This window comes from Mustelus asterias, chromosome 22, assembly GCF_964213995.1.
Source record: "Mustelus asterias chromosome 22, sMusAst1.hap1.1, whole genome shotgun sequence".
NCBI classification, from domain to species: Eukaryota; Metazoa; Chordata; class Chondrichthyes; order Carcharhiniformes; family Triakidae; genus Mustelus; species Mustelus asterias.
Window position 1 is genome coordinate 23,194,811 of NC_135822.1, and position 16,510 is coordinate 23,211,320.

The 16,510-nt window shown below is 46.5% G+C and overlaps 1 protein-coding gene across 1 annotated transcript in view; it reads left to right on the top strand.

The window, feature by feature from the left end:
• The first annotated feature begins 1,273 nt into the window (after positions 1-1,273).
• atad3 (ATPase family AAA domain containing 3) overlaps positions 1,274-16,510 on the top strand; it is a 48,181-nt gene continuing 32,944 nt past the window's right edge. The window contains exons 1-7 of the mRNA XM_078238920.1: positions 1,274-1,515; positions 1,771-1,847; positions 4,572-4,673; positions 6,419-6,478; positions 8,703-8,772; positions 11,961-12,126; positions 13,917-13,986. Of these exons, the coding sequence (XP_078095046.1) occupies positions 1,311-1,515; positions 1,771-1,847; positions 4,572-4,673; positions 6,419-6,478; positions 8,703-8,772; positions 11,961-12,126; positions 13,917-13,986 (750 nt within the window). The 5' untranslated portion in view covers positions 1,274-1,310. The remainder of the gene's footprint in view (positions 1,516-1,770; positions 1,848-4,571; positions 4,674-6,418; positions 6,479-8,702; positions 8,773-11,960; positions 12,127-13,916; positions 13,987-16,510) is intronic.

Sequence of the window (16,510 nt, forward strand, 5' to 3'; positions counted from 1 at the left end):
CACTCCCTGTGTTGAGGGGCAAAGACGGAATGAGTGAGGCGACAGAGATTGGAATGAGGTAGGAATAGAGAGACAGGGAGAAACACAGGGGAGGGGGGATGGGGGGGGAACACTGTCCCTCAATGTTTTTTTAGTTTCTGCTTTATAAACTGGTATTTTTGTATTTGGATGTTTCTGAGATTGTGAAACCAAGAAAGTGGGGGGGGGGCGGATCTTAAAAAAATATTAGTCAATGATTCCCCCCTCCTTTACCATTCCTGATGATAGAGGTGACTTACTACACTGCAGAGATTATAGAACTGTCTTCAGGCCTGGAGACTGACTCAGCCCTGAACCATGACAACCACACTAACCAGAAGCAGCACAGTGGTTAGTGCTGCTGCCTCACAGCACCAGGCTTGGGTCACAGTCTGTGCAGAGGCTACACGTTCTCCCCGTGTCTGCGTGGGTTTCCTCCGGGTGCTCCGGTTTCCTCCCACAGTCCGAAAGACGTGCTGGTTAGATGCATTGGCTGCGCTAAATTCTGCCTCAGTGTAACCGAACAGGTGCCGGAGTGAGGCGACTAGGGGATTTTCACAGTAACTTCATTGCAGAGTTAATGTAAGCCTACTTGTGACACCAATAAATAAATTAAACTAAAAAGAAATACAGTTTTAAACCCCACTAATATTTTATTTTACTCTTTAACTAGTTACATCTACCCCACCCCCCGCTTCCAATGAAAGTAAACCTGAGAGTATCCATGGAAATATAATGATTAGTAAAGTGGAATAAAGAGTAAATCATCAGTAAAAGGGAATGAAGAGTAAATGATTAGTAAACGGAAATATAGATCACTCTCAGGGATATGCGACATTTAAATGGGCTCACTGCTCTCCCTCAGCGTCCATAGCAACCGCCCCAGCAACGGCCTGTGGAGCCGGACTTGGCCCCGCTCCGGCCCGAGAGCCGCCATCCCGGGTCTGGTTACCGTGACCGGGGTGGGGCCTGGGCACCAACTCCTACCTCAGCGGGCTCCTGAGGCCGTGCAGGACGAACTCAGGCCGGGTGCTCAGAGCCATGGGGAACTGGAGCCCGCATCGCCTGGACGGGCGCAGCTAACCTCTGACCTCCAGGCCAGCGGGCCAATCACAGCCCGCGATGGGCACGGTCCAATCGGCGATCGGAAGGGGCCGGCGGCTCCACCAATGGGGCGACGGCGGAACGTGCCCGACCAATCGGCGCCGCGGGGCGTTGGGCCAATGGGGTCGCGCCGGCCCGCGCAGGCGCACTGGAGGTCACCACCCGTGCGCGCGTGTGGAGGCGCCGCCATGTCCTGGATCTTCGGCCTGAACAAGGGGAGCCAGCCGGGCTCGGGGGACACGGTCTCTCCCTTACCGCCCGCGCCTCCCGCACCCCCGGGCAGCGGCGGCGATGGCGGCTCCGACCGCGATCGCAACAAGGACAAATGGAGCAACTTCGACCCCACCGGCCTGGAGCGCGCGGCCAAGGCGGCTCGGGACCTGGACTCATCCCGTGAGTGGCCTGAGCTCGGTGGACACAGACCCGGGGGCCTCACTCACTAGGCCCTGGGTCCTGAGCGGCTCCTCAACCCCTTTAAATGGTTGTGGAGAAGGGAGGGGGGCGGGGAAAGAGCCTGTGACCTTCAGCCTGGCTCGGGATAGCCAGGCCGCGGGGCTGGGATGGGGCTGAGCCGCTTTCACATTTTATATATTCCAGCCCCCCACCCCCCCCAGTGTCTTGGTTGATGTTTCCTCTCTTTTGATTCAGGTCACGCCAAGGATGCGCTGGACCTCTCCCGGTCACAGGAGCAAACCCTCCAACTGGAGCACCAAGGCCGCATCAAGGTACGGAAGTAGGGAGGTAATGTAGGGAGGTCAAGGGGAGTGGGGGTGGCACACTGCTGGGGGAGTGGGGGTGGCGCACTGCTGGGGGAGTGGGAGTGGCGCACTGCTGGGGGAGTGGGGGTGGCGCACTGCTGGGGGAGTGGGGGTGGCGCACTGCTGGGGGAGGGGGGGTGGCGCACTGCTGGGGGAGGGGGGTGGCGCACTGCTGGGGAGGGGGGGTGGCGCACTGCTGGGGGAGGGGGGTGGCGCACTGCTGGGGAGGGGGGGTGGCGCACTGCTGGGGGAGGGGGGGGTGGCGCACTGCTGGGGGAGGGGGGGGTGGCGCACTGCTGGGGGAGGGGGGGTGGCGCACTGCTGGGGGAGGGGGGGGTGGCGCACTGCTGGGGGAGGGGGGGGTGGCGCACTGCTGGGGGAGGGGGGGTGGCGCACTGCTGGGGGAGGGGGGGTGGCGCACTGCTGGGGGAGGGGGGGGGTGGCGCACTGCTGGGGGAGGGGGGTGGCGCACTGCTGGGGGAGGGGGGGGGTGGCGCACTGCTGGGGGAGGGGGGGGGTGGCGCACTGCTGGGGGAGGGGGGGGTGGCGCACTGCTGGGGGAGGGGGGGTGGCGCACTGCTGGGGGAGGGGGGGTGGCGCACTGCTGGGGGAGGGGGGTGGTGCCCTGCTGGGGGAGGCGCACTGCTGGGGGAAGGGGGGGACGGCACACTGCTGGGGGAGGGGGGGACGGCACACTGCTGGGGGGGGGTGGCACACTGCTGGGGGAAGGGGTGTACAACATTTCCAGAGGTTAAAGGACAGCGTGGTGCTTCTGCAGATGTGTTCGGGGGGCTAGAGGTTGCCTGGGTGGAGCCTGAGACTACTCTTGGGTTGAGGTGTCAGGGATTTCTCCAGTGGCGGGAGAGCTGATGCAACAGTCTATTCATTTACTTGTGACTCTGACCGGTGCATTTTGGCCTTTATGTGGACTTTGAAATTGTTAGTTCAGAGATAAATCAACTCAAACTGCTGTAACTGGTGATATGTGGTTTACCCTGACTAACGTCAGGTAAAAGTGAAGCTGTCATAGGCAGGGTTTTAAATGTTAAAGTTATCCTAAGTTTTGGGGGTGAATACCTGATATTTGATAGTTTATCTAAAGGATTCTTCATGTTTAGAATAACTTTGTTGCCTTGTGATCACGTGTGTTTTGGTTTGAATGCAAAAAAATTTCTTGCATCTGTGGCTATGGGTATTTGATTTATTATTGTCACATGTATTAGTATACAGTGAAAAGTATTGTTTTCTGCATACTATACAGACAAAGCACATAGAGAAGGAAAAGAGAGTGCAGAGCATAGGTGTCCTTGTGGGCCCCAGTTATGCGTGGGTTATGTGGGACACTGCTGGTTCTAGGCTTGCTCCCGCAACGCACTCCCCGTTACATCGATGACTGTATTGGTGCTGCCTCATGCTCTCGTCTGGACTTGGAAAAATGTATCAATTTTGCTTCCAATTTCCACCCCTCTCTCATCTCCACATGACCCATCTCTGACCCTTCCCTTCCTTGACCTCTTTGCTGAGGTTTCTTCCCACCTGTGATTTACAGGGCACTCAACAGGGTTTGACTCATTTCCCGCAAGTCTGCCCTAACCCATTCCCGTCCCTCCCAGAAGCATGATAGGGTCCCCCTTGTTCTCACTTCTCACCCCACTATCCTCTGCATTCAGTGCATAATTCTCTGCCAACTCCAGCATGTTACCATAAAACACATTTCCACCCCGCCCATCAGCCTTCCGCAGGGTGCACTCCCTCTGTGACACCCTGATCCACTCCTCCATCGCGCCCAATTCCCCTTCCCATGGCACCTTGCCTTGCATTCAAAAAAAGTGCAGCACATGTCCCTTTACCTCCTCACCATTCAAGGTCCTAAACACTCCTTTCAGGCTAAGCACTGTTTCACTTGCACTTCCTTTAATTTGGTCTATTGTATTCGCTGTTTCCAATGCGGCATCCTCTACACTGACCAGGTGACTGTTCATTTTTGCTCAGCCCGCAAACATGATCGCAACCTTCGTGTTGCTTACCACCTCAACTCAGCATCTCACTCTCACCCCAACGTGTCCATCCTTGGCCTGCTGCTATGCTCCAGTGAAGCCCGGCACACCTCCCCTAGCATCTGATCTTCTGGTTGGGCACATTGCAGCCTTTGGGACTCAACATTGAGTTCAGCAACTTTAGACTTCGACCTTTCTCTTCTTCTCTCTCCCCCCCCCCCCCCCCTCCTTCTCTTCTCTTCTCTCTCTCTCTCTCTCTCTCTCTCCCCCCCCCCCCCCCCCCCCCCCCCCATATCCCATCCATATCCTCCATGCAACCCCCTCGCACCAAACCATCTGTCTTTTGTTGCCACTTTTTGTTGCAGTTTCTACAGGTGTAACACGTTCTCCCTCCCTTCAGTTCTGACGAAGGATCAAAGGACTTGAAGCATTAACTCTGTTTTTCTCTTAATACATGATTGCAGACCTGCTGAGTTTTTTCCGGCGTCCTCAGGTCTTGTTTCAGATTCCAGCATCCGCAGTATTTTGCTTATTTTTTCTTGCATCTCTTGTCCAGTAGATTCTGTGCGTGTGCAATTTTTATATATTTCTAAAATCCTCGTAGTAATTTCCCATCTGCTGATGTCTCCAAACCTGTTCCTGGATCATTCCAGTGATTGTTGACTGACTGGATTTGCTGTGCTTCTGTCTGCAGGAATATGAAGCTGCTGTGGAGCAACTCAAAAGCGACCAGATCAAAGTGCAGGGAGAAGAGAAGCGGAAAACACTGGCTGAAGAAACAAGGCAGCACCAGGCAGTAAGTGTTTGCAGCAGTTTTAGTCATTTTTCCATAGAATCCTGGGGCCGGATGCTTAAAATGAATGGACTGCAGCTTGTGACCATGATATCAATTCAGAGTGGAGGCAGGTTGAGTGTCCCTCAGCAAGACAGTGCACAGTTGTTAGTACTACTGACTCCCCTGCCAAGGACCCGGGTCCAATTCTGGCGCTGGGTGTCTATATAGAGTTTGCACGTTCTCCCCGTGTCTGTGGGTTTGCTCCAGTTTTCTCTCAGTCCAAAGATGTGCAGGTTAGGTGGATTGGCCATGTTAAATTGCCCTTTAGTGTCCAAAGATGTGTAAGGGGGGGAGCGGGGGTGGGGTAACCAAGGTAAATGCATGGGGTTATGGGGATAGGACAGGGGGATGGATCTGGGTAAGGTGCTCTGTCAGAGAGTCAGTGCAGACTTGATGGGCCAAATGGTGGCCTCCTGGGGTTCGGAGTGGGTCATTGCTGCTTGGCTCCTAGAGAATTGGTAAAAACACCATTCAGAGAAAACTGGGAGCAGTCCCCTGATTTCCCTGAGCTTAGGAAAAGGCATGATGTGAACATGAGCTGTGGCTTAAAAGGGAGAAGATAAAATCATCTGACGGGATAGGCAGAGAAGTGGCAGATGGAATTTAACCCTTAAAAGTGTGAGGTGATGCATTTGGAAGGAGTAATTTGACAAGGAAGTATTCAATGAATAGTAGGGCACTCGGAAGTTCTGTGGAATAAAGGGACCTTGGCATGTTTGTCCAGAGATCTCAAAGTGGAAGGATATGTTAGTAGAGTGGTAAAAAGATTATGTGGGACACTTGCCTTTATCAATTGAAGCATAGATTACAAAAGCAGGGAAGTCATGTTGGAATTCTCTAGAACTTTGGGAGACCACAGCTAGAGTACTGTGTGCCATTCTGGTTGCCACATTATCGGAAGGATGTGATTGCACTGGAGGGGGTGCAGAGGAGATTCACCAGGATGTTGCCTGGGATGGAACATTTAAGTTATGAAGAGAGGTTGGATAGGCTTGGGTTGTTTTCTTTGGAGCAGAGAAGACTGAGGGGCGACCTGATTGAAGTGTTCAAGATTGAGAGACATGGACAGAGTGGATAAGGAGCAGCTGTTCCCCCTTAGTTGAAGAGTCAGTCACGAGGGGACATAGGTTCAAGGTGAGGGGCAGGAGGTTTGGGAGAGAGGGGGGGGGGTGAGGAAAAACTTTTTTACCCAGAGGGTGGTGACAGTCTGGAATGCGCGCTGCCTGGGAGGGTGGTGGAGGCGGGTTGCCTCACATCCTTTAAAAAGTATCTGGATGCGCATTTGGCACATAACATTCAGGGCTATGGGCCAAGTGTTGGCAGGTCGGATTAGATGGGAGTTCAGATGTTTCTAATGCGTCGGTGTGGACTTGGTGGGCTGAAGGGCCTCTTAGTGCTGTATGATTCTTTGAAAATTTTGTCACTGGCTGTAATATTGTGGTAGCAACGTTCTGTGCCCACATATCAGACATGTGATATTCCTCTGGAGAAAAGGATCAAGCTTTAAACTTAGGAATTCAAACTAAGCAGTGTTATCAAAGGCACTCACCCACTGTTGATATGATCGCCACTTGGATTGGGATTTATCTTGATACTGATCCAGTATTCCTGTTGATGGGTGATGGCGTGACTGGCTATTCCTGTAACTGTCAGAAATTGGTAAAGTTTCAAGCTCTCAAACTAAATTTGTCACCTTTGGTTTGCAGCGAGCTCAGTATCAGGACAAACTGGCAAGGCAACGATATGATGACCAACTCCGCCAGCAAGTAAGTAGCGTGCCGTTTTGGACAGTTCTGTTTGGTGACAGAAAATTGGGTGGCTTTTTCAGTGGCCTGGAGGTGTAAGCAATCTCCTTAAATCTTTTGTTCTTTTTGAATATAGACCTCAAGTGTATAAGTAGTAGCTGACACAAAGGAAACGCAGAAGCCGTCTTATAATAAAATGCACAATAGTAAAAGGATAGTTGGATGAAGGCTGCAACTAATTATAGACCAAAAGGAAGCAACATGCATAGATGAGGAACTAAATGAGCACTTTGTACCAGGCAAGAAGCTGTTGCTAAGGTGGCAGTAAAGGAGAAAGCAGTAATGATATTGGATAGCATAAAAATAAATAAAATGGTTATACTTAAAAAGTTGGCAGCCCTTAAAAAAGAAAAGTGACTTGATCCATATAGGTTATATCCTAGTTTACTGAAGGATATAAAGAAAGAAGATACAGCCAGAGGATCTGCAGTGTTTCAAGTTTCTTTGGATATGAGATGATACCAGATGAGAGAATTACAAATGCTACACCCTTGTTTAACTAACGGTGGATGGATAAGCCCAGTAATTACAAGCCAGTTGGCCTAAAGTTTGTGTAGGGAGAAGCTTAAAGACAATAATCTACTTCGTAATTAACAGTTGGAGAAAGTCGGTGTAGATTTGTTAAAACCAGACCATGTTTGACTAAGTTGATCGAATTCTTTGAAGTAATTTTTAAAAAGATTTATTAGTCACAAGTAAGGCTCACATTAACACTGCAATGAAGTTACTGTGAAATTCCCCTAGTCACCACTCCGGTGCTTGTTTGGGTCAATGCACCTAACCAGCATGTCTTTCAGATTGTGGGAGGAAACCAGAGATAGTATGTTTCTTGTGTATGTTGACTTGATATTTGGTAAAGTACCACACAGTAGACCTATTAACAAAATTAAAGTCATTGGGTAAAAGGGATGATGGCAGCATGGATACAAAGTTGGTTGAGAGACAGAAAACAGTAGTGTTGAACAATTGTTTTTCAGACCAGAAGAAGCTACATAGTATTGCTCCCCAGCTCTCAGCATTAGGACAGCTGCCCCTCTAATGATCTAGACTTTGGTATACAAAACGCAATTGCAAATTTTGCAGGTGGCACAAAATCCAGGAATGTGGTAAGTAATGAAGAGGATCACAAGAGACTTTAGGGGTCATAGACCGACTGGTGAAACACAACAGATGCAATTTAATTGCAGGAAGAGTGAAGTGATACACATTTTGAGAGGTAGCCACTGAGCCTCCAGCCTGCTGCAGTCAGTCAACTTGTAAAGCCTTGCTTTGTAGATTATATGGCATTAAAAGAAAGATCTGCATTTATATAGTGCCTTTCACAAAGCGCTCTGCATTCAATGACGTGCCATTTGCAATGTGGCAGATAGTATGTACACAGCAAGATTTTATGCTCTGCAATGAAATAATCATTAGATCTGTTTTACATGTTGGTTGAGTGATGAGCATGGGCCTGAATTCTGCTCTTCAAGGTAGTGCTATAAGATCTATTCCATTTATTTGATTTGAGCAGACAGAGTTTTCATTTTAATTTCACATTTGAAAGACTACACCTTTTGACGGTGCAGGACTGTACTGGAGGAGCAGGCTAGATTTTTGGACTCGAGTCTCTTGGAGGTGGGTCTTGAATCTGTAACCTGACTTGTGAACTGGTAAATGAGTCATAAATAGCATGTCATGGGCTGCAGTACCGACCTCTGCCGTCAGAGGAGGCTCCAACCCTTCTCTTTCACTCTGAACAAGTTCCCGATGATACATGCCCGAGACGACAACCAAGTACAGTACGGGACAGTGGAGTACAGCGCAGCACTGAAGTCAATAAGTGGCTGCACGGTTCAGAAAGAATTAAAGTGTGTTTGAGGAATATAGCAGAAAGAGCGACATTAGATCAATTGAATTGCAACATCTCACTGATCATGTTAAAATGTGAACTGCCTTCAAGCCGCTGGGCGATAAATACATTCAAAGATTAAATTATTTTTTGAAAGCATGATATTGTACCCATGTTAATATACATGAGGAAGACCATTGCCCAGTTATGGATTATGAATGATCGAATTCTATATTAACTATACATTATAGCAACAAGCTGAAATGCCCTCAATGCTTCACACAAATGAAGTGACAATTGGATCAACAATAAACATCATTGTTTCAAATAGTGATCATTCCTTGTTTTTCTTAGCAACTGTTGAATGAGGATAACTTGAGGAAACAAGAAGAATCTGTTTCGAAACAGGAATCTATGCGGAAAGGTAAGATATTTCAATTATAATCATTATTAAATAATATTTGGATTGATTTTAACATTAGAAGGTTAATGTTTAAAATGTAAGTGAATCTTGAATTGGTTGCTGCTTTTTGAATCGAGTACCTGGTGGAATGAGCTGAAGCCAATCCTAACTGCTCAGGTCCGATAAAAGAGCTGTGCAGGATCGGGGAGTTGGAGGTAAATGAGTAGAGACCCGTTTGCTGTTGAGATTAAGGCGTTTTGATTGAAAGGAAGTTCGAATATCTCCCTCAGTCATAAATGAGGGGAGTTCTCATAACATAGTTTAGCTTTCTGTTTTATTGTTCAGATCTGGATCCTTATAGTCGCCGCTCAGCTGAGTTGAAGATTTTGTGTTTCGGTTGTTTTTCTTTACAATGAGCCTGCAGGTTTTGCAAAGATTATTTTTTTAAAATGTCGGCAGCAGTGGCTCCCATACTGAGAAGTGTGAGCGGTCAGGACACCCATATGGCACATCTTAAACCAGCATTGAAAATATTGAATGCCTTTGTAACCTTTTTCCACATAGATTTATTCATTTACAACTGCAATTATCTTTTCCTGGAGGTGTTCCCTCCTTTTATTGCACCTGCACCTGTGGCCCTTGCACTCTGGCTTAATTGCAGGGATTGGTTCCATTTTGAAAGGGAATCACAGCCCTAAAATTGTGCTTCAGTGATTGCTAATGTGTTGAATCTTTTTAAATATGGTTGTGAAATAGTTCTTCTACAAAGTCTGGCATATGATTCAATCTTTATTTGAATGTTTATAACGTGTAGATTGGAATGAGGCTGTTCACTTGCCTTTGATTTGATTTATTATTGTCACATGTATTAACATAGTGAAAAATATTGTTTCTTGCGCACTATACAGACAGAGCATACCATTCATAGAGAAGGAAAGGAGAGAGTGCAGAATGTAGTGTTACAGTCATAGCTAGGCTGTAGAGAAAGATCAACTTAATGCAAGGTAAGTCCAGTCAAAAGTCTGACAGCAGCAGGGAAGAAGCTGTTCTTGAGTCGGTTGGAACATGACCTCAGACTTTTGTATCTTTTTCCCAATGGAAGAAGGTGGAAGAGAGAATGTCCAGGGTGCATAGGGTCCTTAATTATGCTGGCTGCTTTGCCGAGGCAGCGGGAAGTATAGGCAGAGTCAATGGATGGGAGGCTGGTTTGTGCGATGGATTAGGCTACATTCACAACTTTTGTAGTTTCTTGCGGTCTTGGGCAGAGCAGGAGCCACACCAAGAATGCCTTCTCTCATTCCATCAAACTTTGACTGTCACAGCCTCGCGACTGGTCTTTTCTGTTCCTTTGCCACTTCCCAATTTAACGTTTGCAGAGTCTCACTGGGGCAGTGGAAGGCACTGTTCTTCTGGATAATGAAGGAAAGTTTAAAAATGAAATAAAGAACATTTAACGAAGGAAAGAGTAAAGCTTGTTACAACTTGAAGATTAACTTTGTGTGTGAAGGCAGAAGACATGGCTGCGGTTCTTAATGAATATTTTGGGCCTGCTTTACAGAATAGAGGTGCAATGTAGACAATGTGGCTGAGAAGGAGTGTGAAATACTAGGTGTGGTAAACCATAGTCAAGAAATATTGAGGGGTTTAGCATCTGAATAAATCAGCAGGCCTAGAGGGACTGTCTCCCAGGTTGCTAAGAGAAGCAAGGGGAAAACTAGTGGAGACTCTTACTAGTCCTTTCTGGCTACAGATTAGGTGCTGGAAGATGGCTAACATTGTCTGTCCCTTTTAAAACAGTACAGAGTGGTTATTGGTCAATCATCTTAACGTGCAAATTATTTAAAAGAATTTTGATGGGACAGTGTTAATCGTCAAGTAGGAAGACACGGATTCATCAGGAACAGTCAGCTTGGATTTGTTAGGGAAGCTCATGTCTGACTGGTTTGTACACTTTCAGGAAGGAATGGGGGAGGATAGCACCTTGGACATGCTCTACATGGATTTCCAGTAAGGCTCTTGAGAAGGTCTCACTTGGCAGAGTGATCAGAAAAGTGAAAACCTGTGGGATTTGAGGGCAAGTGGCAGGTTGGATCCAGAATGAGCTCAGTCTGAGGAATGGTCAATGGGTGTTTTTTGTGACTGGAAAGTTGTTTCTGCAGATCTCAGCATCAGGTCGCTTGGGTTGTGTGGTATTCGTCAATGATTTAAGCTTAAATGTAGGGGTATGTATAATAAGTTACATGATGCAAATACTGATCATGTGGTTGAAAGTGAGGAAGGAAGCTGTAGACTTCAGAAAGATGTCAGTTGTGGGTAAAAAGTGATAAATAAAATGAACTCCAGGTAATTGTGGTCATGCATTTAGGGAAGACAAAAATGGCAAAGGAATACACAAGCAGGATACTGAGAAATATAAAGGAATAGAGAGACCTTGGAATGCATGTGCACAGATTCATGAAGGCAGGTAGAGAAGGGATACTTTCCTTTATTATCCAGTCATTGAATGGAAGTGCAGGAGGTTATGCCAGAACTGCACAAAACATTAGTGAGGCCATAGCCAGTGTGCGGTTCTGGTCATCATATTGCAGGAAGACTGTGATCACACCAGAGAGGGTATCGAGAATATTTATAAGGATGTTGCCAAGAGAATTTGAGCTACAAAAGAAGATGGAATCGTTGATTTATTTGGGTCGGGGGCGTCCGATGAGTGCTTTAATTGAGGTGTATAGAATTGAGGGGCCAAGGCAGGACCTATTTCCCTTGGCAGAGAGGTCAATATCCAGGAGGCATGGATTTAAAATAATTGATCTAAGGAGTAGAGGGGAGCTGAGGAGAAAGTATTTCACCCAGGGGGTGATGGGTTCTGGATCTTGCTGCCTGCAAGAGTGCTAGAGACGATACCATTGCTACATTTAAAAAGTGCTCGAATACAAACTCAAATTGCCATAACTTTCAAGACTACAGAAAGAGCTGGATTGTGGGATGAGATGCTTTGAATTGAATTGGTCATTTGCGGCCATCAGAGACCGGATGAGCAGATTGACCTCCTCCTGTAACAGATTTCTATGCTTCTTTCTATAGTACTAATAGATCCTGACTAGGATTCAGCATCAAGGGCTTTGTCTTTACTGAACGGATGGCTATTCTGTCCCCAAAACATGGTGAAAAGCTATTGTTCTGATTCATGATTCTTTCCCCCCCATGTGTAGCCACCATTGAACATGAGATGGAGCTCCGACACAAGAATGAGATGCTTCGAATTGAAGCTGAAGCCAAGGCTCGTGCCAAGGTTGAGCGAGAGAACGCCGATCTGATCAGAGAGCAGATCCGGCTGAAAGCTGCAGAGCATCGTCAGACTGTCCTTGATTCCATTAAGTAAGTGTGAGGTAGAAGGAAATGCTGATTACAGTCAGTAAAACAGGACTGACCTGTTCTCTTCCTTCCTCGTCAAACCATCGCAACAATTTCCTTCCCATTAATATCGGGGCCTTGTTCTATCTGCTCCATTTAGTACATACAGCCAGTCAAGGTGCAGTGACATTTCACAGAGTAATAGAAATGTCCTCAAATGGATGATAATGATAGTAATTAAAACACTTGGCATTGAACTGCCGAATGTAGGCCCTAGTGACTCATTGCTGAAGAAATTAACTCTTTGCAGGCACCTCATGTTTTAGCGTCAAATTGTGATGGTTCTGCTACCTTCCCCTTTCAGGAAAGAACTGCTGCTATTAATACACTTTTGCACCCATATCCTTCTAATATACTGTACCAGATTTTCCCCCTCTGGCAATTTGTTAGAAAGGACTCGGTGTTTAATACTACCTACAATTCCACGCCAGGGTGATGTGAAATAGGCTGGGATCAGAGTAATTGTTTCAAATCTGTTTGGTTCTTTGGTCCAACTTCTTAAGCCTGGCTCTTGTCACATGAAATAGCTTCCAGCTTTTTAAATTTCATTCAAGGGAATGTGTTTTAGTTTAGTTTATTTATTAGTGTCACAAGTAGGCTTACATTAATACTGCAATTAAGTTACTGTGAAAATCCCCTAGTTGCCACACTCTGGTGTCTGTTCACATACACCGAGGGGGAATTTAGCCTGGCCAATGCACCTAAACAGCACGTCTTTCAGACTGAGGGAGGAAACCGGAGCACCCGGGGGAAACCCACACAGACACGGGGAGAGTGTGCAGACTCCGCACAGACAGAGACCCAAGTCAGAAATTGAACCTGGTTCCCTGGTGCTGTGAGGCAGCAGTGCTAGCCACTGTGCCACCGTGCTGCCCTAGGGGCCTTTAGGCCAGCATTTATTGTCCATTCCCAATTGCAAAGTCCTTTGAATAAATAAAGAAAAAATACGTCTTGTAAACTGGGTCTCCAAAATGTTTGGGTTGACCTTTGCATTCTGAATGTACAACTGAACGGCAGGCCATTTGCAGCATGCTGTTCCATTACCTGCAGTCGAGAGTCCTCCCTGTCCTTTTCATTGAAGTTTTTGACATAGAAATTTACAGCACCAAAGCAGGCCTTTCAGTCCAACAGATTAATGCTTCGTATGAACCTCCTCCCACCTTTATCACACCCACAACATATTTTAAACAATTTGTTTGCAAACCCCAAAAACTCAGCTAGGTAAGGCAGTGGATAACTATCATGCAATCACAGTATTGAGGCCAGAATTTTAGGAAAGTAAACTATCATGAAGCACTCGGGCAATAGTTACTGGTACATTTTAAATTTAGAAGCTGTTTAAAATGTACACAAAGATCTCTTTACGGTTCACTGCATTGGGTTTTTCCACAAACTCGGAAGATAGCTGGGGATTGAGGTCAAGGCGTACTCCATTCATAAAAATGAAAATTTCCCAACTGAAAATATAGGAGCAGAAATTTGAGAGAGGCTGGCATACACGTATAATGGGGCCAGTTTCGTGCTGCATAATTGAATGAAATTTTTCATTGCCTCGCTTTGAAATGGAGTGGGTGGGTGAATTTTGGATGCTTGTCCAGTCCTTTGTGAGCGAAATAATGCAATCCCTGTCCCCAAAGCTTTTCCTCTATTTCCTGCGCTTCCCTTCAAGAGGCTGTGACTGTGTTTCCGCTTCTGTGCAGCTGCTCATGCTGTTTTGAGGTGCGCTGACTGCTCTACTTTCTCCTTTCACTCAGGACAGCTGGTGCAGTGTTTGGGGAAGGATTCCATGCCTTCGTGTCCGACTGGGACAAAGTGACAGCTACAGTAAGTGAGAAGGAGGGATGCAGTATTCCCCGAACGCTTGTCAAACTTCTGGGGCGGAATGCAGAAAGTAAAATGCTGACGTCCTATTGCTGGGTGAATTAAATGTAAATCAGAACACCTTGCAGTAAAGCTGTGCAGATTACTGGTCCTGTGTACTGGGTTCAGTTTTCATCAAGACAAGCCAACCATCAAAGCCCCAGAGGCTGTGCAGTGAAGGGCCACGAGACTGGAGATGGCATCAAAGAATCAAGCTTTTGAAGAGTGGAGAAGCCATGTTATTTGAGCTTTGAAAGGAAATGACTAAGGAGAAAGTATGTAGAAGTCTGCAAGATAAGTGGGATTGATGAGATAGAACCATAGAATCCCTACGGTGCAGAAAGAGGCCATTCAGCCCACCAAGCCAGTATCAACGACAATCCCACCCAAGCCCTATTCCCGTAACCCCACGTATTTACCCTGCTAATCCCCCTGACACTAAGGGTCAATTTAGCATGGCCAATCGACCTAACCCACACATCTTTGGACTGTGGGAGGAAACCAGAGCACCCGGAGGAAACCCACGCAGACACGAGGAGAATGTGAAAACTCCACACACACACACACACACACACACACACACACACACACACACACACAGTGACCCGAGGCCGGAATTGAACACGGATCCCTGGCATTGTGAAGCAGCAGTGCTAACCACTGTGCCACCCAAATAAATCGGGAGTAGTTTATCAGTATATGCTACAGTATTAGAACCAGTGAAAGGTTAACACTGGCGAAATGAAGGGATATGATATGTTGGTGACAATTTTACACAAGAGAATCAGTGGCACTTGGGTTAGTGTTCTGGTAGGCTGGTGAAGACAAAACCACTGGAATCACTTGAGAAACATTTAGATGATGTGATCTGGAAACATTGCTTGTTATATTCCATACCAATGAACTTGTCTATCTTGTGATCTTCAAGGGCTGCATTTCCATGCATGCAATATCTCATTTTAAGCACCAGAGGGTACCAGTACTAATGGAGGTCCTTGTGAAGGTTGACTAAATATTGCAGTGAGGGACAAGATCAGATGTCATCAGACAGCATCAGTAACTCAACCAGTTTAAAGCAATCACCTTTTGAAGTTGTATGGCATGTCGGAACAGGGATAGGCCCTTGAGTCTCTCGGTGCAATAGCTTCTAATCTCTCCGCTAACTACATAACAACCTTTGTCTACATCCCTTGATACTTCTAGTCAAAGGAAATTATCAATTTCAGTCGTAAATTAACCATTGACCCAGTATCGATTGCTGTTGGCAGAAGAGTGTTCCAGGCTAGTGCTTTGTTTAGTGACCTTTGCCACTTTCTTATCTGAGCTGTACAACAATTGGAAATGTTGGATATCCTTACCATTGTGTTATGCACTGTCAAAGCTTGTTGCTGAAATGTCCTTCATTTTTAACTTTTGGGTTTGTATTCTTCTTGAGCTGTCGAGCTGAGATGTGCTGCAGGTTTTAATTGGCAACTGGTAAGGTTTAAAGATGAGCTGACCCTGCAGGCGGTTGTTTTCTTTGTTTTTTTGCTTGAGTTTAACACAAGTGCTGACTGGAAACTAAAAGCTGAAAGTGTGCCACTGATTCTCTTGTGTAAAATTGTCACCAACATATATCCCTTCATTTCGCCAGTGTTAACCTTTCACTGGTTTGAATACTGTAGCATATACTGATAAACTACTCCCGATTTATTTGGGTGGCACAGTGGTTAGCACTGCTGCCTCGCACTGTGTGCACAGTTAATGGACAACCTGATTTGTGGCACCTCTTGTCAAGAAACAATGTATTTGGCTGAATAATGTAGATTTTGAGTGAGATATTGAAGCCGTGGATTCTCTGTGTGACTGGTGGATGTTTTGTGTGCAGTTCTGTGATGTTGAGCAAAGGAGGCCTTCCCTTTCTGGAAAGGAAGAAGCTCAGGGTCCTATTTCAAGATTGTTCAGTTCACGGTCCTTGACAAACCACGCGATAGTTTCCACTTTGTCCACTGGTCCTTCTCTGGCTTGGCCTCCGCTCTTTGGCAACAGATGTCTCCCCAGACTGTCATGAACTCTGGGAATGGCTGGTGCAGCAATTATAGTTCTTAAAAGAATAACGTGGATCTGTTCTCCCAGCAGATTCCTAATGGGCAAGAAACGTTGCCAAAAGTTGCAGGTGGTAATTGTTGAGACTTTACGTAGATTTCTGTACTCCACAAGAAGCCCCATAATAACCACCTTCCTGGGATGTTGGATTCCTGCTCTGACTTGCTGGAGATGAGGTTGTTATCTGCAGTTGATCTGGAAGTAGTTGCATGTTCCCTTTGCCTCAATTACTGGTTGTACGCTTCAGTCAGCTGACAGTTTGCCATTTACATGGTATTTTTCAGAATGAAAACCTAATGTTTATTTAAGACACTTGTGGGCAATAAATCATATCGTGTTCCATGTGCTCTCCTGAGTATAATTGAAAGAATGGGTTGTAAACCTCTCTCAGTAAAGGCAGTGA